This window comes from Podarcis liolepis (assembly GCF_965112155.1).
Source record: "Podarcis liolepis genome assembly, chromosome: 9".
In the NCBI taxonomy this organism is placed as follows: domain Eukaryota; kingdom Metazoa; phylum Chordata; class Lepidosauria; order Squamata; family Lacertidae; genus Podarcis; species Podarcis liolepis.
In genome coordinates this window covers 1,768,027-1,795,798 of record NC_139564.1, presented here as the reverse complement: position 1 = coordinate 1,795,798, position 27,772 = coordinate 1,768,027, and the positions used below count along the sequence as shown (strand labels likewise).

Here is a 27,772-nt window from a genome sequence, read left to right as displayed (position 1 = left end):
GACCAAACTACGGGAGGCAGTGGAAGACAGGAGTGCCTGGCGTGCTCTGGTCCAGGGGTCACGAAGAGTTGGACACGACTAAACGACTAAACAACAACAACAACCTTTCATTGGTATCTTCATGAACTTATCTAAAAGACTGAGTTAAGCATTTGAAAAATCTATTGAAACCAGACATTACAAGTTTGTTTTAAGCTGGGTAGTTTGCAGGTCTCTGTGGCTTTGTTGAATGTTTTGTATTTTTCTCAGAAGGTTGATAAAGTATGTATAATTATTGTTCTGTGTATATTAATCGCCAACGTGCTGCATGAGTCACACTACTTCTATAAGCAGCACAGACTGCATTTTTCTAGCACCCCTGTTTATCCAGTCTGGTTCCTGCAAAGCTGAGGGTGACGGGAGGCCAAGGGGGAAAGCGGAACGGTAGAACTGCAGAATTGGGGGCCACCCCAAAGGTCCTCTAGTCCAGCCCTCTGCAATGCAGGAATGACAGCTAAAGAGGACTGGAGACTGCAATGAGGCCGAACATCACTTTGGGGTAGAGAGCAAGCCTTGCATGCAGAAGCCTTCAAACATTTCCAGCTTGAGAGGATTTCCAGCATTAGCCTAGGAAAGTCCTTTTTTCGCCTGGGGTTTTGGAGAGACTGTGGAGCTGGGGAACTAAACGAGAAGAGCTGTGAACCTGAATCTCGAACCCAAGGCTGATCGGAGGGGCCTGCAGAGCCCCGAAGCAGCTGGTCGCTCACTATCTAAGGCAGGATGTTGGGCTTGTCCCATGATGGCCGTCGGCTGATGTTCAGGGGTTGGAAAGCTCCATGTGCTGGGCTGCAAAAGCCCCAGTGATCAGCTGCTTGTCAGGTCTGGCATAGCGCTGCACATGGTGCTCAGCTGATCCTTGGGGCTTTGTGAGATGCCTGCAAACCATCAGCTGATCGACAGGCAGCACAGCATACAATAGTGAGAAGTTCTCCTGCACATATCACATTGCAATAAAAGGGGAGGTGTGCAGGAACAGGACAGCGTCTCTCGGAAAAAGTGCAACAAGGCACATCAAATTTTACCTGCCTTGAGCCTGGAGGATAGGGCTGGTTGAAGCTTTCGTTTGCTTTCTCTTTTGCTCTTAGTTCTGGTCCCAACCAATGGAGAGATCAACTCCGTCCTTCTCAGCTGCTCCACCTCTTTGCTCTGCAACGCAACTGGAAGCCTCCCGTCTACAAACCTGACCGGATCATCTTCAGAGATCAAATCTACCGTCTCCCAGACCTTGGTAAACAAAGATCTTTGTTAAGATCTTTCATAAAGGTAAAGGGTAAAGGGACCCCTGACCATTAGGTCCAGTCGCGGATGACTCTGGGGTTGCAGCGCTCATCTCGCTTTACTGGCCGAGGGAGCCGGTGTACAGCTTCTGCGTTATGTGGCCAGCATGACTAAGACGCTTCTGGCGAACCAGAGCAGCGCATGGAAACATTGTTTACCTTCCCACCAGAGCGGTATCTATTTATCTACTTGCACTTTGACGTGTTTTCAAACTGCTAGGTGGGCAGGAGCAGGGACCAAGCAACGGGAGCTCACCCCATTGCGGGGATTCGAACCACCGACCTTCTGATCGGCAAGTCCTAGGCTCTGTGGGTTAACCCACAGCACCACCCAAGATCTTTCATAGGTTCATAGAATTATAGAGTTGGAAGGGACCCCAACCCCCTGCAATCTCAGCTGAAGCATCCATGATCATTGGCTGTCCAACCTCCAAGGAAGGAGAGTCCACCACCTTCCAAGGGAGCCCATTCCACTATTGGACAGCTCTAACCACCAGAAATCCCTCCTATTTCTTGTAACTTGAAGCCATGGGTTTGGGCCCTACCCACCAGAGCCAGAGAAAACAAGCTTGCTCCCTCTTCCATGTGATGGCCCTTTAGATATTTGAAGATGGCTCTCCCATCTTCTCTCAGTGTCCTCTTTCCCAGACTCCTTCACCCGTTCCTCATCAGGCTTGGTTTCCAGATTCTTGATCACCTTAGTCTCTCTCCTCTGCACACCTTCTGGCTTGTTAATAATAATAATAATAATAATAATAATAATAATAATAATTTATTTGTACCCCGCCCATCTGGCTGGGTTTCCCCAGCCACTCTGGGCGGCTTCCAACAAAGATGAAAAATACACTAAAATGTCACATATTAAAAACTTCCCTGAACAGGGCTGCCTTCAGATGTCTTCTGAATGTCAGGTAGTTGTTTATCGCTTTGACATCTGATGGGAGGGCGTTCCACAGGGTGGATGCCACTACCGAGAAGGCCCTCTGCCTGGTTCCCTGTAACTTGGCCTCTCGCAGTGAGGGAACCACCAGAAGGCCCTCGGTGCTGGACCTCAGTGTATGGGCAGAACGATGGGGGTGGAGACACTCCTTCAGATATACTGGACCAAGGCCGTTTAGGGATTTAAAGGTCAGCACCAACACTTTGAACTGTGCTCGGAAACATACTGGGAGCCAATGTAGGTCTTTCAAGACCGGTGTTAATAGCCTTCTTAAATACCTTACTACTTACAGGTTGCTCGGATTCTGTTCCAGATGGAAAAAAACCATGTTTTACCCACTCTCTCTCCTCCTGCCCACCTGCCTTTTCCTTGGCATCCTTTTGGCCACGCAGTCATCTCCAAGGGTTGTGTGGGCAAGCAGAGGCCTGTATTTGTAGGTTTTGGCCAGCAGAGAGAGACATTATCACACAGACGGAGCTATCACAATATAAGCCATGACCTGCCGGAGAGTCTCTTGGCAGCCGGAATCGGCATTCCCAGAGGAATGGAGGTTTTGCAGGGTTGCCCTCTTCTTCCTCTCCCCTGGGCCCCAAGGGGGTGTCTGGGGCCACCGAAGCAAAAAACAAAAACAAAGAAGGCAATAGGGATTGCAAGACATGAAGGGCTTGCTATGCTTCACTGACTACAGTGGTGCCTCACAAGACGAAAAGAATCCGTTCTGTGATTCTCTTCGTCTAGCGGTTTTTTCGTCTTGCGAAGCAAGCCCATTGACGGATTAGCGCTATTAGCGCTTTTAGCGGCTTTTAGCGGCTTATCTGCTGATCGGATCAGCTGATAAGTGGCTTAGCGGCTTAGAAAAAGGGGTGGGGGGAAAGGAAAAAAAACCAGCAGGAACTCGCAAGACATTGTCGTCTTGCAAAGCAAGCCCATAGGAGATTCGTTTTGCGAAGCACCTCCAAAACGGAAAACTCTTTCGTCTAGCAAGTTTTCCGTCTTGTGAGGCATTCATCTTGCGGGGCACCACTGTACTTTGGATTATTTCATGTGTAAATAGCCTTGAGATGGTGATTTTACGTGCAATTAGTATTAGTATTAATGTATTGACTGGATTATTATTCCACCTTTTCCTCCAAGGAGCTCAATGTAGTATGCAGGGTTCTCAAAAAATCCTCCTTTAATCCCTGTCTCGCCCGAGTGGTGCATGCTCTGGTTATCTTTTTTGGACTACTGCCATGCACTCTACGTGGGGCTACCTTTGAAGGTGAGCCGGAAACTGCAATTAATCCAGAATGTAGCAGCTATACTGGTAACTGGGAGCAGCCGCCAAGACCATATAACACCGGTCTTGAAAGACCTACATTGGCTCCCAGTACGTTTCCGAGCACAGTTCAAAGTGTTGGTGCTGACCTTTAAAGCCTTAAACGGTCTCAGTCCTGTATACCTGAAGGAGCATCTCCGCCCCAATCGTTCTACCCAGACACTGAGGTCCAGCACCGAGGGCCTTCTGGCGGTTCCCTCGCTACGAGAAGCCAAGTTATAGGGAACCAGGCAGAGGGACGTCTTGGTGGTGGCACCCTCCCTGTGGAATGCCACAGATGTGAAGGAGATAAAAAACTATCTGACTTTTCGAAGATATCTGAAGGCAGCCCTGTTGAGGGAAGCTTCCAATGTTTGATGGACTATTGTATTTTAATATTTTGTTGGGAGCCATCCAGAGTGGGTTGTATAAATAATAAAATTATTATTATTATTATTATTATTATTATTATTATTATTATTATTATTATTATCATCCCCACAACAACCCTGTGAGGTAGCTTAGGTTGAGAGGGACAGTGAGCTTCATGGACAAGGGAAACCTGGTGTCTCCTAGTTTAACAATCTAGGTGCTATCCTCTAACCACCACACAACACTGCCTCATATTGAGTGAATACATGGATGGAAGGAAGGAAGGGAGGTTGCTGTTGGTTGATCCCAGCCAGGCCTCCAGGTGTTCCTTTGAAGGTGGAGGAAAACTGGGTGCTGGGCAGGGAGGAGAATCTGCTTTGGGGGCAATCATAGAATCGTGGAATTGTAGCAGTGGAAGGGACCCAATGGCTGCACCCTGTGCAATGCAGGAATCGCAACTTGAGCATCCATGACAGATGGCCATCCAACTTCTGCATAGACACCTCCAAGGAAGGAGAGCCCACCAGTTTCTGAGTCCATTTCACTGACCATCTGAAAGTTTTTCCTGATGTTTAGTTAGAATCTCCTTCATTGGCACCGAATCCGTTGGTTCAGATCCTGTCCTCTGGAGCAGCAGGAAACAAGCTTGCTCCATCCTCCGTGTGACAGTCCTCCAGATATTTGATGGTGGCTCTCCTGTCAGTCTTCTCCTCTCCAGACCAAAGGAGTCTGGATGTTTGAGGGCCCACCAAGGGCTGGCTCACTTCACAGCAGCTTTGTGCCCTCAAAGTGATCCTGGCTGAGGGTGTCCTCAGGTTTACATGGCTGCATAAAGCTGAGCAGAGCTCTTTCTCCCTCCTCCTTCAAACCCAGAACTGAAGCTCTGGCAGCTTTGACCTTGGGACTGGGGGGGGGGGGAGAGAACGGGGTCTGGAAAGCAGCTGTGTTAGAGCTGAAACTGAATTCACACAAGTCCAGAGGGCAGAGGACATTTTGCAAGCTTTGGTTCTGGGCCTTGCTTCCATCAGCTCTGCGCTGGTGATGTTTGAAGTGTGGCTGGGGAGACAAAGAAGGAGACAGATATATTTTCAATGTGGAGCCGCTGCTTCTGTGATGTCCATGCACACCCAATGACAGAGTTGGCTGCTGGGGACTTGGAGACGGCAGTCTGACTTTTGCAGATCAAAAACTGGGATACGTGCTTTCTGGGATGTGCTCCTGGGCGAGTCGCTTGACCCGCATGCACTCTGACCCCCCAAAATGCGTTTTTTCAGGGCAAGAGTGTTGCAAGAAAGAGCAGCACCCAAAATGGCCACCACAATCAGGCACGAAAAAATGGGACGTCCCGTTTTTTGTGGGACACTTGGCTGGTGTGACCCCTGCTTGGCCAACTGGAGGCAACAGACAAGGAGCACCTCACGGAAGGATGGAGGCCTCACAGAGGACATCCTAGGAAGACTTGCGGCCATTTTATACTGAGGGCTGAGCCACACTCATCTTTTCTCTGCTCTTTTCAGGCATAGCCTGCCCTCTGAAGCTCTTTGTCCGAGTAATTATAATTTTTTTCCTTTTTGCCCCAGAGCTTTCCCTGTGAAAGCTGCTTTTTGGCGCTTGTTCGGAGCCAGCATCCACCCACGGAAAAAACAAACGGATGTTTGTTCTGATTGAACACTAAAGAGCAGGTTTTCGTGGTGAAAGTGGCAGAGCAAAAAGATCACAGGGCGGTGGACAGAGATTCTGGCCATGTCAGTTTCCTTCCCCCCACCCACCCTCTGGAATACTTGACAGCCTCGTCTCTCTCTGTGTGTAAGTAATCTGTGGGGAAGTTGAACAGGGACCGTCTCCCAGCTGTCCCAAGCCTCTTCCGTCCTCTTAGCTCTGCCCTTTTATCTGCTCTGGGAGTAGATGGGTGGTCCGCTACTGCAGTCTCCTCCTCCTCTCTTTCATTTAGATGATGGCAAGCCCCCCAACCCACACCTGGGTCCCCCGGAGGAGAGGCTCGCCTTGTACGCCCTGCAGAAGCAAGGCCTGGTCCCCGAGCATGTAGAGACGAGGCGACTCTACAGCCCCTTGCAACCGGACATCGAGCAGGTAAGACCTGGGTGGGAGAGGCAGCGGTGAGTCTCAGGGCACAGCTGCCGTCATCTTGAAAGCCCTTCTGTGCCAGGCCAGTGCCTGAGGCAGAAATCACGCCCCCAAATAGCCAGATGAAAGATGGAATGCAGTAGGGATACAATACGATAATCTTTATTGCCATTGTCCCAAACAGAACAACGAAATTGGAAAAATCTGCATCAGATGTTCAAAATCCAACAAGCCTACTATCCCAGCTATCCCAGCCTGGTTAACCCTCTAAAAATACCTCATAATTGAAGGCAATATACTCCCACAGAGACTACCTTAAAGGTAAAGGGAGCCCTGACCATTAAGTCCAGTCGTGGCCGACTCTGGGGTTGCGGCGCTCATCTCGCTTTACTGGCCATGTGGCCAGCATGACTAAGCCGCTTCTGGTGAACCAGAGCAGCGCAAGGAAACGCCGTTTACCTTCCCGCTGGAGCGGTACCTATTTATCTACTTGCACTTTAACGTGCTTTCGAACTGCTATGTTGGCAGGAGCAGGGACCGAGCAATGGGAGCTCACCCCGTTGTGGGGATTCGAACTGCCGACCTTCTGATTGGCATGTCCTAGGCTCTGTGGTTTAACCGACAGCACCACCTGCGTCCCTATCATTGTCCCATATAGAACAACAAAACTGAAAGAAATCTACATCAGACATTCAAAAACCATAATTAAATGCAATATACTCCCACAGAGAGTACCTTACACTGCGTTTAAAACCAAAATCACATTTGGATAAAAACTGTTTCTCAGGCGGCTAGTCCTAGTCTTTATAACCCTGGACCTTCTTCCAGAAGGCAGAAGCTAAAAGAGATCATTTCTGGGGTGTGCACTATTCTGCACTATCTCTGCAGCTTTCTTATGACACCTGGAATCATAGATTGATCCAAGGTGGGAAGAGCGCACCTAATTATTCTCTCCGCAGTCTTTACCACCCTGGACAGCATTGTTTTTCCCCTGACCGTGCAGCTCCCAAACCACACACAGGATAAAGATTTACATCAGCAGTTCCTAAACGTTTGGGGGCCACCATCTCGTTCGTTCCATGAATTCATCCATAGTGCCCCTTCCATAGCGAAAATTATTGGCCTCCGTCTGTCTAGATTTCACTTTGCATTCCCAAGAGGTGATGCTTTGAGGGCCTACTGCGCAAAGAAACAAAAGCCAAAGCGTCCCTGAAGCTCTCACAACCAACACCAGCTGGGGAATCCAAACTCATGCCTTTATCTTCCCTCTTCCATCTTTTCCCCGGAAATAGCCAGCTTCCAGAAGGAACCCCTTGCCCCCTTTCGGTCAATTCCTCTCTCCAGAAGCAGGGAGATGGAGCAGGGCTGTCTGAGCTCCCAGAACAAACTCTCCCTGCCTCACAGCCTCTTTTCCTCATTTCAGGGAAAACTCCAGATGTGGGTCGATGTGTTTCCCAAATCCCTGGGCCCCCCAGGGCCCCCGTTCAATGTGACCCCACGGAAAGCAAAGAGGTAATACGACTCCTATTTGCCACTGTCATACATTCACACCCACACCACAAAATCACAAGAATTGCCCTGCTGGACAAACACAAATGTCCTGCGATTCCTTCATTTTGGGGGGTTGGACTAGATGACCCTCAGGATCCCCCCTTCCAGCCCTACAACTATATGATTCTATGAGTTTGTTTAATCCCCTGTCAAAGCCTTCCAAGCTGGCAGCTGGTTTGTGGCTGCATCCAAACTGTGCATTGAAAACACCCTCCAAGGATGTGGAGGGCACAATGTGTCATATGTGGTGGGGTTGCACAAAAATTAAAAGCTTTTGGGATATTGTGTATGAAGAATTAAAGAAAATGTTTAAAGAAACATTTGTAAAAAAACAAACAAACCAGAAGCCTTCCTTCTAGGTATTTTGTCAACAGATATCCCAGGTGATAAGAAAAAGATATTTTTATACGCAACAACAGCAGCGAGAATGTTGGTTGCTAGAGATTGGAAGGGAGAGAAAATCTCATTGAAGGAAGAATGGCAGATAAAAATGTTTGCGTATTTGGAACTTGCAAAAATGAAAGAAATAATCAGGAATCAAACAAACCAAAAGTTTACAAAGGAGTGGGAATGTTACAGAGGGTATTTAAAAAAACACATTGTTCCCAACTAAAATCTCTAGCATGCCTGCACTAATTTTCGTAAATTGCATGATTGATAAATATTGTACTGGATATAATATAGATGATGGTTAAGGTGATAAAGGATGAAAAAGGGGGGAAAGGAATAAAGGGGGGGGGAGAACCCCAGTGAGGTAGACGGAAGTCACCCTTAAAAAGCAGAAGACTATCTAATCATGATTTAAGATCCTGAAGACATACGGTGTTGAAGCTTTTTTATTAAGTATGGATGTTTCCTCATGATTTTTAGGATGTATTTTGTGTATCTTATTTTGAAGGTGAATGGAACACTTGTAATATCTAATGAAATCAATAAAATCAATCAATCAATCAATCAATCAATCAATAAAGCAAGCGCCCTCCAAGGAATCCTGTTTAGGGTGGTTCATTAAGGGTGCTGGGAATTGCAGCACTGTGTAGGCCAAAATATAGTTCCCAGCATCCTTTGAGAGGTGTGCTTCCAGTGCAGGGTGGGTGCCCATAGCCTAGATGCACCCACTAAACCCAATCTCTTTCCCGTTGGGTTTCCCGTTGGGTTTCAGGTTCTACCTGCGCTGCATTATTTGGAACGCCAAAGACGTCATCCTGGACGACCTCAGCATCACGGGGGAGAAGATGAGTGACATCTACGTCAAAGGGTAGGCCATCCTGCCAGGGCACAGGGGAGGTCCTGGAGATGGGCACCAGCTGCTTAGCATAGGGTTACCAGACGTCCCCGGTTCCCGGTGACAGTACCCGGATTTGCAAATCTGTCCCCGGACAAATTCTTTTTTTTTTTTTTATAAAATTTTTATTGGTTTTACAAAGTTTTTAAGAAAAACAGACAAACACTAAAAATGACAAACATACACGTATAGTTTCAAACATATTTTCATAAACCTCTTTTCTTGGACTTCCCCATACCCCCCCTCTCTGCATCCCAATGTCCAAAATTCAACTAGCAACTTCCAATTGTAATTTTCCAATCTTTATCATCTTAGTCCTCTTTTATAATCTAACCTTGTATCCCTGTACCCTTTTGCTTCTGGAAACCACAACATTTTAGCATTCATTAAGTTTATGGTAGTCCTTAAGATACCTTTTAAATTTTTTCCACTCTTCTTCCACCGTCTCTTTTCGTTGGTCACGGATTCTGCCTGTCATCTCGGCCAGTGTCATATAGTCCATCACTTTCATCTGCCATTCTTCCACAGTGGGTAAATCTTGTGTCTTCCAATACTTTGCGATGAGTATTCTTGCTGCTGTTGTAGCATACATGAAAAAAGCTCTATCTTTCTTTGTCACCAGTTGGCCGACAATGCCCAAGAGAAAGGCCTCTGGTTTTTTAGGGAAGGTACATTTAAGTACCTTTTTCATTTCATTATAGATCGTTTCCCAGAAGGCCTTAATCTTCGGGCATGTCCACCAAAGGTGACAAAAGGTACCTTCAGTCTCTTTACACTTCCAACATTTATTATCGGGCAAATGATAGATTTTTGCCAGCTTGACTGGGGTCATGTACCACCTGTATACCATTTTCATAATGTTTTCCTTTAAGGCATTACATGCCGTAAATTTAATACCGGTGTTCCATAACCATTCCCAGTCAGCTGACATAATGTTATGTCCAACATCCTGAGCCCACTTAATCATAGCCGATTTAACTGTTTCATCCTGTGTGTTCCATTTCAACAGCAAGTTGTACATTCTAGATAAATTCTTAGTATTGGGTTCTAACAGTTCGGTTTCTAATTTTGATTTTTCCACCTGGAAACCGATTTTCCTGTCCTGTTTAAAAAATTCCATTATTTGACGATATTGGAACCAATTTTCTACTTTATGCTTCAATTTCTCCTGACTTTGTAGTTTGAACTTATCTCCATCCTGTTCTAAAATTTCCCAATACTTCGGCCATCCGACCTCCATATTGAGTTTCTTCACTGCTTTAGCCTCCACTGGTGAGACCCATCTAGGGGTTTTGTTTTCCAATAGATCTTTATATCTTACCCAAACATTAAACAATGCTTTTCTGACAATGTGATTTTTAAAGGCACTGTTAGCTTTATCATACCAAAGATATGCATGCCAACCAAAAGCGTTATTGAAACCTTCCAGATCCAAGATGTCCGTGTTCTCGAGGAGCATCCATTCTTTGAGCCAGCAAAAAGCTGCTGCCTCATAGTACAGTTTCAGGTCCGGCAGGGCAAATCCCCCTCTTTCTTTAGCATCTGTCAATATTTTAAATTTAATTCGGGGCTTTTTGCCCTGCCAGACAAATTTCGAAATGTCTTTGTGCCACCTCTTAAAACATTCCATCTTATCAATAATCTGCAAGGTCTGAAACAAAAATAACATTCTAGGCAATACATTCATTTTGATTACTGCAATTCGGCCTAACATTGACAGTTTCAAATTTGACCATATTTCTAAATCTTTTTTGATTTCTAACCAACATTTTTCATAATTGTCCTTGTACAAATTCTGATTCTTAGATGTTAAGTAAACCCCTAGGTATTTAACCTTCTTGACCACAGTCAAACCTGTTTCCTCTTGAAATTTCTCCTTTTCCATATCTGTTAGGTTTTTCCCTAAAACTTTGGTTTTTTGCTTGTTCAACTTAAATCCAGCTACCTGGCCAAACTGTTGTATTATTTCTAATACCTTTTTCGTACTAGTGTTTGGCTCTTGCAAAGTCAATACTAGGTCATCTGCGAACGCTCTTAACTTATAATGTTTAGCTCCGACCTGCACACCTTTGACCTGCTGGTCATTTCTTATCATGTTCAGCAACACCTCCAGAACTGAAATAAAAAGTAATGGGGAAATCGGGCACCCCTGTCGTGTTCCTTTTTCTATCTTAAGTTCCTCAGTCACAACATTGTTTACAATCAGTTTAGCTTTTTGTTCAGAATATATTGCAGCCATACCATTCTCAAAACCCCGGCCTACCCCCATCCCATGAAGATTCTTCTTCATAAAACTCCAAGAAATATTGTCAAAGGCTTTCTCCGCATCCACAAAGATCAATACTGCTTTAGTGTTTATATTCACCTCTAGCTTTTCCAGAATGTCTATTACATTCCTTACATTGTCTGCCAGGTGTCTTTTAGGGAGAAAGCCTGCTTGGTCCTTATGAATCTTCTCCATCAAAACTCTTTTAAATCTTTTTGCCAAAATGTCTGCAAAAATTTTGTAATCCACATTAAGGAGTGATATTGGGCGGTAGTTCTTGAGTTGGGTCTTTTCAGTCTCTGACTTTGGTATGAGTGAAATATATGCCTCTTTCCACGATTCAGGCGCCCTTTTTCCCTCAAGGATCTCATTACAAACTTCTCTTAGTGGTTGAGTCAACCATTCCTTCAGCGATTTGTAGTATCTGGAAGTCAGTCCATCTGGTCCCGGAGATTTGCCCAGTTGCATATTCTGAATGGCAGCCTCTATCTCTTGTTCCGAGATTCTCTGGTTCAAGTCCATCTTGCTTTGATGAGAGATGTTTTGTAATCCATATTTTCCAAGGAATTTATCTATATCTTCTTCATTTTGCGGGCCTTGAGTGTAGAGTTTTTTGAAATAACTTAAAAAGCAATTTCTGATTTCATTGGGTTTAGATATATTCTTTCCATCCACCTCAAGGCTTGTAACTGTATTTAGTTTCTGCCTTTTCTTCAGTTGCCATGCCAAAAGTTTACCACATTTATTTGCTGATTCAAAGGTCTTTTGCTTCATTTGCTTTATCTTCCATTCAATCTCTTGGTTCATCAATTCCATGTACTGTGTTTGATATAGCTTGATCTCTCTTAAAATGTCTTGAGACTTTGGTTTTGTTCTTAATTTCCTCTCTCCTTCCTTTATCATTTCCAAAATCTTCTCTTTTTTCTCATTTTGTTTTTTCTTCTTTATTGAATTTTGTTGAATCAAAAATCCTCTCATAACCGCTTTGCTTGCATCCCAGATCACTCTTTTCTCCACGTCGGTCCTCAAATTTATTTCAAAATAGTCTTTTAGAGTCTTTTGGGCCTTCGTGAGAATCTCCTTATCACGAAAGAGGGTGTCATTCATTCTCCATCTAAATTGACCAGTTATTGTGAGTTTCATCTCCATCTTCACGGCGTTATGGTCGGAGCAAGTTTTTGGGCAGATTTCCACTTTCTTAATCTTTGGAGCCATTCCACTAGTAACCCAGATTTGATCGATTCTGGTCCAGGTCATCATTGCTTGGGAGAAAAAGGTTCCCTCTCTCTCCAGAGGGTTCCTTGTTCTCCAAATGTCTATCAAGTCCATGTTTTCAGTCATTTCGAAAAAAGTCTTAGGGAGTCTCCCTTCTTTGGTGACTGTTAGTCTTTGTGCCTTGTCCATATTGGTGGAGACCACGCCATTCATGTCTCCCATGATTATCATATTGTAATCCAAATAGTCCATCAACGTTTCATGAAGTCTCTTAAAGAAGTCGGATTTGCCTTCATTTGGTGCATAAATTCCGACAACTAGAAATTTTTCTCCTTGTACTTGTATCTCCACAGCCAGATATCTCCCTTGTTCATCTTTGAATATCATTTTTGGAGCCCATTTCTCTTTCACATATATTACAACTCCTCTCTTCTTGACTTTGTCTGATGAAATAAATTCTTGTCCTAGCCTTCTGTTTGTAAGTAATCTCCTGTGGGCTCTAGTTATATGAGTTTCTTGTAAACATATCAAGTCCAGTTGTTCTCTATTTAATACATGAAATACTTGTCTTCTCTTCAAAGGCCCATTGAGCCCATTACAATTCCAACTAAGGAATTGCAGAGCCATCTTTCTATTTTTCTGAGGCTCCTCCAACAGCTCCCAATTGTTGCTCTTCTTCTGATGGTGGTGGTTTTTGTCCAAACGAGAGATTCAGGATGTCCAACGCTCTCCTCTGTTCTGCAAGTGCGTCCACAGTCCCCTTCTGTAGATCCTCCTGGTATCTTGCCAAAAATTTGTCTTTATCTTGAATTGTCTTTATTTTCACTTTGTTTGCCTTGTAATCAAATGACAGCCCTTGTGGGAATTCCCACCTGAAGCGGATAGAGTTTTTCTTTAATAAAAGGGCTAAATCCTTATAGAAGTTTCTTAAGTCCAGAATGTATTTTGGGATGTCTTTGAAGATCTGTACAGCTGAATTTCCAATTTGCAAGGCCTTTTCAAAGTGTAGTCCCAATATTTTGTCTCTTTCCTCCTTGGATCTGAGTGTGATCAAACAGTCTCTCGGGGTCTTTCTGTTTTGCTTTTTGCCCAATCTAAAGGCAGTCGTAATTTTGAATTCGTCTTCCTGGAGGTCCCAACAGTCCACAAACTCCCGTGTCAAGTATTCCACAAGGTTGTCTCTTTCATTCTCCGGAATCAGTCTTATTTTTAAATTTCTCTCTTTCCTCTGTAACTCCCACAAGGCCAAAGTTGCATCATGCTCATAGACCTTCTTGGCGATCGGCTCTAACTTCTCCTGTGTCTCTCCCGCAGTAGCTTTGGCGTCTTCGGCAATTTGGCGCGTAGTGGCGTTTTCCTCCACCAATTTATTTATAGATTCTGTATTCTGGTTTAATCTTGCTGAAATTTCTGTTAGTTTTAGTGTATTCTCTGAAGTCTGTTTTGTCAGAGACTCCAGAGTTTGATTTATCTTGAGCAGAGCATCTGTCACAGCTTCCATGGAGACGGCTGCTCCTTTGTCTTGCCCTGTTGTTCCTGTTGATCCTACTGTTGCGCCTGAGATTGAGCCTCTTTTCTTTGCCTGTAGCTGCTGCAGCTGTTGTTGTTGTTGCTTGGTTTTGGCTCTTGTGACTATCTCCTCTTGTGCGCCACTCATGTCAAGGTCAGTTCCCACGGGATTTATTCTCCCTTGGAAAATTCCACTGTCTTAGGCCGTGCCGGACCTCACTTTGTCCTCTAGAGGGAGCAAATCAAAATGGCCATAAAACAAAGTTTCCAAGTATAGAAACAAAGGAGAATGTCCAGGATGTAAAAAGGGAGGTTAACACAGTCAAAGTCAGTATTACTAAAAACTTGTTACTTCAAATTGCCACAGTTGCCCAATTTATGCTACTTCTTCTTGTATTGTACAGTAGCCAGGCGCTGTGGAAACTTTGTATCAAGATATCACTTCACAGGGAAAAGTCAGTTCAGTGTGGTACAAAGGCAGACCGTTTCTTTTTCAGATGGATGAGACAGCAGAGGTTTTTTTACTTCCAACAAATCATGCAGTTGTTGTTCAAATTCACCTCCCCTCTGCCCTGCTAGCTAGAGGGGAGATCAAAGGGTCTAAATGTCCGGTTAAGCTAATCGAAGAGCAAATTTAAACGGATGCAGGTTTAGAGCTCCGTTGCTTTCACTTTCATGCAGTCGGGGGGAGGCAGACTTCCTTTGTTCAGATCTCCCCCGTTTTTAGCCCAATTTTTGAAATTTAAAGGGTCCCGATTATATTTCAGCTCTTACTCACGGGGATTCAGTCCAAATTTTCTTTTCAGGAAGGAATCGGCGCTCTCCGCTTATGGCGACGCGGCTTCACTTCGCAGGCTGGGTAGCGACTCTCAGCACCGCGCTCACTCCCGATGTCGATCCGTAGCCTTTAAAAAGGCTCTTTCACGGTACCGGGGGGCGCAAAGGTGCCCACCGAGTCTCCTTGTTCTCAGGCTTCAGCGCCTGGGATTTTAGGGGTCCCCCGCTTGCCGTAGCGGGTAAGACCCGAACTTGCGAAGCAGTCCTTCTCCGGAGCTCGGAGCTAGGACCGCCATTAAGCGCTGGCACCGACCGGAAGTCGTCCCCGGACAAATTCTGTCCCCAGAATGTCCCCAGATTTGCCTGGTAGCTCAGTTGGCTCTGGCTAGATTCAGGAGCTGCTCACTGCCCACTGCTGTTGTTTAGTTGTTTAGTCATGTCTGACTCTTTGTGACCCCCTGGACCAGAGCACGCCAGGCCCTCCTGTCTTCCACTGCCTCCCATAGTTTGGTCAAACTCATGTTAGCAGCTTCGAGAACACTGTCCCACCATCTCGTCCTCTGTCGTCCCCTTCTACTTGTGCCCTCCATCTTTCCCAGCATCAGGGTCTTTTCCAGGGAGTCTTCTCTTCTCCTGAGGTGGCCAAAGTCTTGGAGCCTCAGCTTCAGGATCTGTCCTTCCAGTGAGCACTCAGGGCTGATTTCCTTCAGAATGGATAGGTTTGATCTTCTTGCAGTCCATGGGACTTTCAAGAGTCTCCTCCAGCACCATAATTCAAAAGCATCAATTCTTCGGCAATCAGCCTTCTTTATGGTCCAGCTCTCACTTCCATACATCACTACTGGGAAAACCATAGCTTTAGCTATACGGACCTTTGTTGGCAAGGTGATGTCTCTGCTTTTTAAGATGCTGTCTAGGTTTGTCATTGCTTTTCTCCCAAGGAGCAGGCGTCTTTTAATTTCGTGACTGCTGTCACCATCTGCAGTGATCATGGAGCTCAAGAAAGTAAAATCTCTCACTGCCTCCATTTCTTCCCCTTCTATTTGCCAGGAGGTGATGGGACCAGTGGCCATGATCTTCGTTTTTTTGATGTTGAGCTTCAGACCACATTTTGTGCTCTCCTCTTTCACCCTCATTAAAAGGTTCTTTAATTCCTCCTCACTTTTAGCAAGGAAAACTGGCGGGCGCCACGGCAGCAAGCAGCTCCTGAAGCCATCCAGAGCCAACTGAGTTACCAGGCTGACTCCTGGCTGCTGACTGCCACTGCCAAAGGGGAACTGGGGACGTCCGGCGGTACAGATCTCCTGCCCCCTGCCCCCTTTGTTTTGACAGATTGGGGGAGGCTCAGACGTTGCAGGCAGTTGGCCGTTGCCCAATTTTTTAAAAACTGTGCATTTATGTTTCACAGGGTGTGAAAGAAGGGCTTTGTACCTTTATACAATAGGCATGTGTGCTTGGGCCCAGGGTCTTTTGTCTCGCCATCCCGCTACTGACTCCCTGTTGCTTGTTGTTTTCGGGTTGCGCACCAGCCGAACCTGGAAGTACCAGAACGGGTTACTTCTGGGTTTCGGCGCTCGCGCATGTGCAGGAACACGAAGTCGCGCTTTGTGCATGCGCAGAAGTGCCAAATCGACCCACGCGTGCGCAGACACGGCACTGCAGGTTGTGAACGCTGTGGGTTGCAAATGTACCTCCCACACGGATCACGTTCGCAACCCGAGTGTCCACTGTACTTTGAACATGCCCCTGATTTGCAAAAAAGAGCCCACCTTAATCCTCACTTGCACAGGTGTTATGTACTGAGTTGAATAGGATCCAGAATGCAGCAGTCAGATTGGTCCTAGAACAATAGGATCCAGAATGCAGCAGTCTGATTGGTCCGCAGGAGCCACCCAATCCAGCTCCAGGTGGAAGTGAATCCGCAACCTGATTGGCCTACAGGAGAATCCCAGAATTAGCCAATCACGTGGGGCCCATTGTGTAAATAACGTATATAAAGCAGTCATTTCAGGGGAACTTCCATTCCTCACTACTATGAGCTGAATAAAGAGCATGAAATCCACTCTCGACTCTGAGTATATTTCAACAACCATTGAGCAGCCGGACCTGTTTGCTCCTTTTGCAGGTGGCTGGTCGGTTATGAAGAGAACAAGCAGAAGACGGACGTGCATTACCGGTCGATGGGAGGCGAGGGGAATTTCAACTGGAGGTTTGTCTTCCCCTTTGACTACCTCCCTGCCGAGCAGGTCTGCTGTGTCTCCAAGAAGGTGAGTGTCCCTGGACTAAAGGAAGCTCTCTTGGTCCCAGGCTGTTTTCTGATTTAGCAACAGTGACGCTACACAAAACACAGACACACAGCACCCTTGCACTTCCACCGTCTCCAGTCTCTACCACCTTCCCAGTCTCCCACATGGGCAGACCAGTGGCAGAGTTTGGGGCTTTCAAATTTTAGCGGCACCCCGTGCGACGCCAAAATTTGGCACTCTCCCTCAGTTAGGCTGGCTAATAATAATAATAATAATAATAATAATAATAATAATAATAATAATTTAACCAGGTGACAGCAAAAACTGCAAAAAGAAATTTGCAGGGGCAATTAGAATAAGATCTATTACTGTGGTACGTTGGTTCTCAAATGGCTTAGTTGCTGAATAAATTGGCTCCCGAATCCCAAAAACCTGGAAGTAAGTGTTCTGGTTTTTGAACGCTTTTCAGAAGCCGAACATCCGACGCAGCTCCTGCAGCCAATCCGAAGCCGCGACTTGGTTTTGGAATGGTTTCAGGAGTTGAACGGACTCCTGGAATGGATTAAGTTTGAGAAGCAAGGTACCATTGTATTTCATTATTGATGTAAACCTCCAAAATGTATTTTGTATAGTTAAGTTTCACCTCTATCTTCAGTACACTATTTTATTTTATTTTATTTTATTTTATTTTATTTTATTTTATTTTATTTTATTTTATTTTATTTTATTTTATTTTATTTTATTTTATTGCTGTGGCTAGTGGCTGATGCAAATAAAGATTCTTCTGAACTGATATAAAAGTAACAATAATAATAATAATTTATTTGTGCCCTGCCCATCTAACTGGGTTGCCCATGCAATCCTGGCCCGTCTTGCCCTGAGCAGGTCTTGTGTTCTGTCTGCTGCCAAAAACGTGGCTCGATCCACCCCACCCCCCTGCAAAAGCGCGGCTCTCCGAAAGAGCCTCTGAGCAAGCACCCCCCGCGGCACCAATATTGATTCCCCCTCCCCGTGCGCCAGCCGTCGCTGGATGCAGGAAAGAAACAGCTTGTAAAAGGTTTCGCAAAGGTAGAAATAATGAGTGACAAACTGGGCTCTGGAGGCAGGAGACGCATTCCTCTCCGGTGGGTTTTGATCTCGCCATGTGCCGTTTGAAGTCCAGCTTCATTACTTGAGGCTGTAAAAAAGAAGAAGAGAGAATTTTTTTTGGGGGGTGGGGGGAGACGAGAAGCAAAGCGGCACAGGCTTGAAGTTCAAACCGAAACCCTCAGATGGAAAAGTGTTCTGCCGCAGCGGCACCTGCCATGAAGAGGGCCAGCTGGGGTGGCAGATGAGGCCTCCAGGCATCTAGGGCAAAGCAGCTGCAGAAGGAAAGGGCCCATGGGGTGGGGGCCTCCCTGAAAGGTGGCGCTGTGCCCTCAAAATGGATCTGGGCTTTCAGGGTGCTGTGTATCCAAGACATTTCCAATCCCTCTGTATCTGGACCACGTTTGATAAACATGATAGAAGAATCCTCTACGCCCCTTCGTTTTCTCATAGGACATGTAGCTGTGCCATCCAAATCTCAGGCCCTATCCCTACAGATACAAAATACAGTGGTATTTCAGGTTACATACGCTTCAAGTTACATATGCTTCAGGTTACAGACTCTGCCAGAAATATTACCTCAGGTTAAGAACTTTGTTTCAGGATGAGAACAGAAATTGTGCAGCAGCAGCAGGAAACCCCGATGGAGGTGTGGCCACTCCTGACTCGTGCCCTCCCTCCTGTGGTGAGCTGCCAGCGCTTGCCCCCTGGCTCCCTTCCTCTTCCCTGCTCCCTGGCGGTGACGCTGGTCCCGATTTCCAACTGCTCCCCTCTGAGTCCCCTCTGGCTCTATCTTCCTGGGGTGCCCCCCTAGACTCCCCCCTTGCCCTGGCCACTGGTGCTCCTTTCTGTGAATCCTCTGATTCACTGGAAAGACTCGGAGATCTCGGGTCGTCGTCATCACTCATCTTTTCTTCTGCCTCCTCCCCTTCGCTCTCTGTTTCCTCCCTTGCCCTTGCCTCTGCTCCTAAACCCCTGACATCCATCCCCCCCTCGAAGCCCCCCATTCCCCCCTCCCCTCCTTCCGGTGCTGGAGCTGGGTGCTGCTGTGTCAAAGGGACGAACGTCGGATATCGTTCGCTTCCCGTGGCAGGCCTCCATCTGAAGTCTCCCGGGTCTTCCTCCCTGCTCTCGTCGACGACGGTCCCTTCCGCTTCCATCTCTGTGCCGCCGTGCTCGAAACCAGGGTCGTCCCCGAAAACGTCCATGTCCGTCTCTCCCTCACTTCCTCCTGGCGGCGTTGCTCATCCTGGGCATTCCAGCCACTTTCTGCGGAACTGCTCCTCTGGTCTATCGTCCCACCAATACGAGGGTTCTGAGGCAGATCCCGAGGGTGACCCCTCCGGGGAACGGACGTCTCGTGTCGGGTCCTCGTCCGAGTCGAACCCCCGGAACGTGCTGGCCGAAAGCGTGGGCGTGAAAAGCCAGTCGTCGAAAAAGTCTGCTGGCATTGGTCTATGTGGGAAGAGGGCATGAAACTCGTCTTTGAGCAGAGGTTCGTCCAAGGCGTAGCCCGGCACCCAGCTGTTCGCACTGGCCGGGGTGCCCTCCTTGGCGAGAAAGTATTCTACCCCCTCTTCCCCCCATCTGGAGTCCAAAATCTCCGTGACTTCGTTGATGCGCTCCTTCTGTGCCACTCCCGCGTGCCCTGTTCTGTCTCTGACCGGACTCGGCGCCGTTCCGGGTTCCTGGAACCTGTGCGGTGCCTTGTAGGGAGTGAGCACCGATCTGTGGAACACCGGATGCATTCTGGAACCCTCCGGAAGTGCCAGTCTGAAAGCTACCGGGTTGACCTGCTCTTCGACTTGGTAGGGCCCCAGTTGTTTATGCCCTAGTTTCTTCTTGGCCAACGACCTGGCCGGCACTGCGTGGGCTGCTAACCAGACCCAGTCTCCCACGTGGAGCTCTTCGCCAACCCTTCTGTGTTTGTCCGCTTGTACCTTGTATGCGTGCTTGGCCAGCTCCAGGTGGCGCCTCAGCTGATCGTGGACTTCCTGCAGCTCCGACGCGAACGCATCTGCTGTCTGCGGCTCCCCCTCCCCCATTCTTTCCAGTCCCGGGAAGGTTCTGGGGTGCCTCCCGTTGTTGGCGAAGAACGGCGTGACACCCGTGGACACGTGCTTCGTGTTGTTGTAGGCGAACTCGGCAAGCGGCAGGTAATCCACCCATGTCGCAGGCTGTTGATTTGCATAACATCTCAGGTACTGCTGCATGATGGCATTGACCCGCTCCGCTTGCCCGTTGGTCTGCGGGTGTCTCGCCGACGCCAGGTTGATCTTGACGTTCAGGAAGCCCATCAGCTTCTGCCAGAAATTCGAGATGAACTGCCGCCCCCGGTCGGACAGAATAGACCGTGGCAGACCGTGAACCTTGAACACGTGGTCTATGAACAGTTTGGCGGTTTGCTCCGCCGTGGCCACCTTAGCACACGGAATGAAATGTGCCATCTTGGAAAACAGGTCCACTACCACCAGCACTGCCGTCTTGCCCCTCGAGCTGGGCAGATCCGTGACAAAGTCCAGGGCCACCCTTTCCCAAGGTTCGACCAGAGTTTGCAGCGGTTCCAACAGTCCGGCCGGCGGTCTGTGCACTGGCTTGGCCCTCTGGCAGGTGTCACACCTCGCCACGTAGTCTGCGACCTCCCCTCTCATTCCAGGCCACCAGAAATCCCTGGCTACTAATTCCACCGTCTTCTCCTTGCCAAAGTGCCCGGCAGTGGGCGCGTCGTGCAGCTGCTGCAGCACCTTGGCGCGAAGGTCGTCTCCCGGCACGTAGATGGCCCCTTTACGGATGAGCAATCCATCTCTTAGCTGGAAACCGTCGGCCGCTGCCTTGCCCCTTTGCACCTCTGCCATCTTTGCTTGCGCGAAGGAGTCATCCTGCAACGCTCGTCGCACCGCCTCCAGGTCCACGGTTGCCGCGGCGCACGCCCACACTGTTGGTGCGAAGATGTGCATGGCGGCCGCTGGCGTTGCGTCCTCCAGATACTGTGGCTTACGGGAGAGAGCGTCCGCCATGATGTTAGTGTCCCCCGGGACATACTCTATGCGGAAGTCGAAGTTCGCAAAGAACTCAGCCCAACGTATCTGCCTCTGGTTTAGGAACTGTGCCGTGCGCCAGTGCTCCAGATTCTTGTGGTCCGTGCAAACCTGCACCGTGTGCTTGGCGCCGATCAGGAAGTGCCTCCACGCTTTGAACGCTGCATGAATGGCCAGCAACTCCCTGTCCCAGATGGTGTAGTTCCGCTCGGACTTGCTGAGCTTCCTGGAGTAAAACGCTCCCGGTCGCCACACCCCCTGCGGGTCCTTCTGCAGCAGGACCGCCCCCACGGCTCTGTCCGAGGCGTCTGTCTCCACCCTCATCGGCCTGCTGGGGTTGACATGAAGCAGCTGCTCTTCCGACGCGAAGAGACGCTTGAGTGCCTGAAAGGACTGCTCCGCCTGCTCTGTCCAAATGAACTTCTTTTTCTTGGAGCTAAGCGTGTCCGTGATGGCCGCTGTCTGCATAGCGAAGCCCTTGATAAACTTGCGATAGAAGTTCGCAAAGCCGACAAACCGTTGGACCTCCTTCCGGTTGCGTGGGCTCTTCCAATCCAACACCGCTCGAACCTTGGCGCTGTCCATGGCGAGCCCCTTGTCAGACAGCTTGTAGCCCAGAAAATCCACCTCCGTCACGTCAAATTGGCACTTCTCCAGCTTGGCGTAGAGCCTATGTTGCTTTAGCCTGCTCAGCACTTCCTTGACGTGTCCGTCATGCTCCTGCTGCGATTCCGAAAAGATCAGGATGTCATCTAAGAAACAGACGCACGTCTTGTAGAGAAGTCCCGCCAACACGTGATGCATGAAAGCTTGAAAAACGTGGGAGCCATTTTGCAATCCAAAAGGCATAACTCTATATTCGTAGGTACCCAGTGGCGTGAACATGGCTGTCTTCCACTCATCTCCTTCCTGCATGCGAATGAGGTTGTACGCCCCTCGCAGGTCTAACTTGGTGAACACTTTTCCCTTCCGCACCTTCGCTAGGAGGTCGTCGATTTGGGGCATGGGGAAGTCCGATGGCTTGGTCCCATTGTTTAAAATGCGATAGTCCACTACCAGTCTTTTTTGGGGCGTGTCCCGCTTTTTAACAAAGAATACAGGACTGCCCCCCGCTGCCTTGGACTCTCGGATGAAACCGCGCTCCAAATTATGATCTATGAACTCTTTGAGTTCTTGCAGTTCGTCCTCTGACATGGAATACAGTTTCCCTTTAGGCAGCGCCGCCCCCGGCAGCAGGTCAATTTTGCAGTCATATGGTCTGTGAGGGGGTAGCCTGTCTGCCTCCTTCTCGCAGAAAACTTCCAAAAATTCTGCGTACTTGTGGGGAATCGCTTGCAGCGTGCCTAGCAGCAGCTGTGACTCCTCTTCCTCTCCTTCCTGCCGGGGCACGATGCAGTGTTCAGCACAAAAGGAAGAGCCGAAGGTCAGCTGCCTCTGGTACCAAGCCAGCGTTGGGCTGTGCTTGTCCAGCCAACTCATTCCCAATACAATGGGCGTATCCGATAGTTGAGTGACGTTGAAGCTGATGATTTCTTTGTGATTCCCAAGTCGCATCACCATCGGTGGCGTCTGCTTCACCACTTGCCCCCCGAGCAGCTCCCTGCCATCCACCGTGACAACCTGCAGGGGCAGTGTGGCCGGCAGCAACTGTATAGCGTGTTTGTCGACAAAGTCCTGCCCTATAAAGTCCGCATTGCTGCCTGAGTCAATGGTGATTGGCACGTCCATGGTGATTCCATTGGGCAGCTGGAGAGATGCGGTGAGCCTCACTACTGGTTTGGGCGGGAGGGGGTTCACGGGCTGTAAAATCTCTGGGGACTGTGTCACTAACACGTCTGGCTGGGCCCCAGGGCCTCTTCCTCCAGCCAGACTGCGTCGTTTCCCTGCTGTGGTCCTCCTTGCTGCGTTGCTGCAGTCACCATTGCTGAGGCTGCAGTGAGCTTGTGGAGCCTCTGGGGACACTCTTTCGCCATATGCCCAGGCTCCTCACAGACGTAACACTTCCTGTTCCCTCTAGGAGGCTTCGCTTTCACTGCTGCCGGTGCTAGGGCTCTGGTTGCTGACTGAGCCCTTGCACCTCCAACCTCCATAGGTTCCGCTCCTCCTCCTGGTGGAGGCGTGGATTGCGCACGCGCTGCTTCTCTGGGAAGGAAGGAGGAGCCCCTGGCTGGTTCGCGCCCTCCACGCCCTTCGTCCCTGCTCCACGGACGTTCTTCCAGCCGCACCCCCACTGCCAGTGCCCTCTGAACGACCTCCTGGGTGGTCCGGGGTCTCTCCCCCCTCGCGATTTCATCTTTAATCGAGCTGTGCAACCCCTCCCAAAAGAGGTCTCTTACAGGGGCCGAATCTCTGTCCCATTCCAGGGCACTGACCAAAGCGAAAAAGCGGGCATGGTACTGCCTCACGCTGGCCCTCCCTTGCCTTAGTCCATGCACCTCCTTCCGGGCAAGATCCACGTCAATGCTTGATAAAAAACACCCATCCATCGCTTTAATAAAGGCATCCGCATTTTGGAGCGCCGGATCCTTATCTCTCCACAAATTGCGCAGCCATGCTTTAGCATCCCCATGCAAATGGGACATGATGAATCCCACTTTCTCTTGCTCATCTCTAAAGTCTTTATTCAGCAGTTGCAGTGCGCACAGTACGTCTGCTCTAAAGTTGGGATACTGTTGCAGGTTCCCATCGAAGTGAGAGACCAGACCGCCTGTTCGTCTCGCCAACCCAATTCCCTCCTGCCTGGGTGTCTGCTTTGTAAGCACGTCTAACCTGACCTGGAGATCCCTGCAGGCGGCAGCTGCCTCCTCCTCTCTCCTCCTGGATGCGAGAGCCGCTGCATTCAGTTGTGACACTGCTTCTCTGAGTTCCGCTATCTGCTCCTCAGCCGTCATGTCGGCTGCCGTTCGTGAGCTCGCTGGTAGGCACCTGCTTCTCTCCCCTCCTCGAGGCTGTAGATGCCCACAATTGTGAGACGGAGCTTACTGTCAGAGCTGCTTGAAGATCCTAGCTCACAGAGGATCACGCTAGCCAGCGATCATTAAGTAAAAGTCTTTATTGAGTTACAGTTTCCATTCTCAAGCTGCTGCGTGCAACTCTACGTCTTATGCTTAGATCGGCGAAGCTCCGTCTGAGTCTCCGCCCCGTGTGCACCAACTTAATATCCTAGCCCGGCTCCACCTTTTCCGCCTGACTGTCCTCCTCTGGGTCCCTCTACCCCCCGGGGTCTCTTCCTTCCGGGATTCTTCTGACGCTGACCCCCCGGACCCTCCTGTCTCCTTGCGCCGGGCTTTAGGACCTGGCTCCCTTTCCGGGCTGCTTACTGCGCCGCCTTCCTGTGCATTTGAACTTGGCGCGCGCGCCCAACCTTCCACTTTCCGCTTAACCGTTTCTTCGCTCCCCGATGGAGGTGTGGCCACTCCTGACTCGTGCCCTCCCTCCTGTGGTGAGCTGCCAGCGCTTGCCCCCTGGCTCCCTTCCTCTTCCCTGCTCTCTGGCGGTGACGCTGGTCCCGATTTCCAACTGCTCTCCTCTGAGTCCCCTCTGGCTCTATCTTCCTGGGGTGCCCCCCTAGACTCCCCCCTTGCCCTGGCCACTGGTGCTCCTTTCTGTGAATCCTCTGATTCACTGGAAAGACTCGGAGATCTCGGGTCATCGTCATCACTCATCTTTTCTTCTGCCTCCTCCCCTTCGCTCTCTGTTTCCTCCCTTGCCCTTGCCTCTGCTCCTAAACCCCTGACACATACGCTTCAAGTTACATATGCTTCAGGTTACAGACTCTGCCAGAAATATTACCTCAGGTTAAGAACTTTGTTTCAGGATGAGAACAGAAATTGTGCAGCAGCAGCAGGAGGCCCCATTAGCTAAAGTCGTGCTTCAGGTTAAGAACAGTTTTAGGTTAAGAACAGACCTCCAGAACAAATTAAGTACATAACCAGAGGTACCACTGTACCTGCATCTTTTAATCTAATCCACTCTTTTACCCACACCAAACATGCAGCTTCATAATACATCTCCGTATTACGAAGCGCAAAGACTCCTCTATCCTTCCCTCCTATGAGTATTTAATACTTGTACCTTGGTCTTTTCCCCCCTGACATACAAAATTTCTTAGATATTTCTTCCATTGTTTGAAACAATACGTGGCTCCTTCTATTCAACCATGCCTTCCTGGGAACTGAGCTACAGAATCGTAGAATTGTAGAACTGGAAGGGACCCCGAGGGTCATCCAGTCCAACTCCCCGCAATGCAGGAATCTCAGCTCAAGCATCCCTGACAGATGGCCATCCAACCTCTGCTTATAAACCTCCAAGGAAAGAGAGACCACAACCTCCTTCTTTTCCTCTGCCCCAAATCTTCCAGCGTTCATCTTCCTTGGATGTCTGCAAGTCCTCGTGTTAAGACAGAGGGGGAAAACCTTTTCTCTTCCCACTCTCTCCCTGCCAGTCATCATTTTATAAACTTCAGTCTATCAGGTTGCCTCTTTCTCACCTTTTCTCTGAACTAAAAAGTCCCAAATGCGGCCAACTTTCCTCATATGGGAGCTGCCCCACCCCCTTCGTCATTTTGGACAATATCCTTTTTGAGGTGAAGCCAACAGAGCTTTGCACAATATTGTATATGTGGTGGCACCATAGGTAAAGATAAGGATAAGGGGGAGGAGGAGGGGAAGAGGAAGAGGAAGAGGAAGAGGAAGAGGAAGAAGAAGAAGAAGAAGAAGAAGAAGAAGAAGAAGAAGAAGAAGAAGAGGAGGAGTAGGAGTTTGGATTTGATATCCCGCTTTATCACTACCCTAAGGATTCTCAAGGGACGCGGGTGGCGCTGTGGGTTAAACCACAGAGCCTAGGACTTGCTGATCAGAAGGTCGGTGGTTTGAATCCCCGCAGTGGGGTGAGCTCCCGTTGCTCTGTCCCAGCTCCTGTCAACCTAGCAGTTTGAAAGCACCTCAAAGTGCAAGTAGATAAATAGGTACTGCTGCGGCAGGAAGGTAAACGGCGTTTCCGTGCGCTGCTCTGATTCGCCAGAAGCGGCTTAGTCATGCTGGCCACATGACCCGGAAACTGTCTGTGGACAAATGTCAGCTCCCTCAGCCAATAAAGTGAGATGAGGTGAGTGAGGCTGAGAGACTTCAGAGAAGTGTGACTGGCCCAAGGTCACCCAGCAGCTGCATGTGGAGGAGCAGGGAATCAAACCCAGTTCACCAGATTATGAATCCACTGCTCTTCACCACTAAACCACACTGTAAACGACCCCTGGATGGTTAAATCCAGTCAAAGGCGACGATGGGGTTGCGGCGTTCATCTCGCTTTCAGGCCGAGGGAGCCGGCATTTGTCCACAGACAGCTTTTTGGGTCATGTGGCCAGCAGGACTAAACCGCTTCTGGCGCAACGGGACACTGTGACGGAAACAAGAGCACACTGAAATGCTGTTTACCTTCCCACCGCAGCCATACCTATTTATCTACTTGCACTGGTGTGCTTTTGAACTGCTAGGTTGGCAGGAGCTGGGATAGAGTGATGGAAGCTCACCCGTCATGGGGATTCGAACCTCTGACCTTCCGATCGGCAAGCCCAAGAGGCTCAGTGGTTTAGACCACAGTGCCACCCATATCCCATAGATTTATATACTGGCATTATGATATGGCCAGTTTTGTTTTCTGTTCCTTTCCCAATGCCCCCTGCCATGAAATTTGCCTTTTTCTCACAGAGTGGGAGAACGGATATGTCCTTGAGTGATGAACAGGCATGGAGACCTGGTGTCTGTGGTCTCTGGCACAAGCCTGACCTCTCTGGGATGGGGCACTTGTTTCAAATGCCCAGCTTTCATGAGGTGTCACCTGAGCTGCTGGAAGCCTGTGTGTGTGTGTGATAGATAAGATAAAACTTTATTCTCATTAGCCAATGGCCATAGCAACATTAAAACATTACAGTATACGCAGAAAAGGAAGTTTGATATAAGAGCACAATTTAAAGTCCTGAATCAGCCGTCAGTTAGTGGCCCTTATTCTGATTGCCCCTGCCATGAACCTAGCAACCTTTGCTGTTATCTGCTCATTTTGATCTGATAGGCGAAAGGACATTGCGGCAGTGTCTGAGCGCCCTGGGATGGTTAGTACGAGTGGGGTGATAATCTCGTCCCTCAGGTCTTTGTACAGAGTGCAAGACAGGAGGACGTGTGCCGCTGTTTCGGTGCTGCCGTCTCCACAGGGGCAAAGACATTTCTCAGGTGGGATCTTTTGGAATCGACCCCTCAAGTACCGCAGATGGCAAAACATCCAGTCTTGCAAGTGTAAAAGCACATCTTTATTTTGGGATAATACGTTTGTGCAGATATGGGGGCCAGAGAATCAAAATGGAGAAGTGGGAAATGGACATACCAGGGCAGAATTTCCTTATAGTGGCCAGGTTGTTCTGATGCTCGATATCTTTTAGACGTTGACCAATTAGACTGTTTGCTTTAGTAGGGCCCATAGTGAGTAACTGGGGTGGGGGTGTGGAGCAAATGAGCTCCCCCACCACCCAAGGGTGCTCCTGGCCCCAGCACATGAACGAACCCTTGGACTGAATCAGCGGCCAACATGGAATTCCAATCTGGATTTGCCAGGCCTGCTCTGTTCCCCTGCTGGGCTCCACCATCTCTCCAGATCATCGTTTCTCATTATTTTATTCCAAAGCATCAAGCCGGGCTTGTAAACCCCCTCCTCCCGAAATAAATGGAGCCAGGAAGCTCTCTCAGTGCACACCTTGACTTTGGAGGTATTTGTAATTGTGCCTCGAAGCTGACACCTTGA

At 48.7% G+C, this 27,772-nt stretch overlaps 1 protein-coding gene and 1 long non-coding RNA gene across 10 annotated transcripts in view; one reads left to right on the top strand and one right to left on the bottom strand.

The window, feature by feature from the left end:
* LOC310686051 overlaps positions 1–27,772 on the bottom strand; it is a 424,340-nt gene that overhangs the window by 294,362 nt on the left and 102,206 nt on the right. The gene's annotated exons all lie outside the window — the stretch shown is intronic.
* The window catches only part of DYSF (dysferlin), a 195,327-nt gene that overhangs the window by 149,593 nt on the left and 17,962 nt on the right, over positions 1–27,772 (top strand). For all 9 annotated transcript variants that reach the window (XM_083520415.1, XM_083520413.1, XM_083520411.1 and 6 more), the window contains 5 exons: positions 1,125–1,267; positions 5,877–6,016; positions 7,434–7,522; positions 8,724–8,819; positions 16,739–16,880. In XM_083520415.1, coding sequence (XP_083376541.1) covers positions 1,125–1,267; positions 5,877–6,016; positions 7,434–7,522; positions 8,724–8,819; positions 16,739–16,880 — 610 coding nt within the window. The remainder of the gene's footprint in view (positions 1–1,124; positions 1,268–5,876; positions 6,017–7,433; positions 7,523–8,723; positions 8,820–16,738; positions 16,881–27,772) is intronic.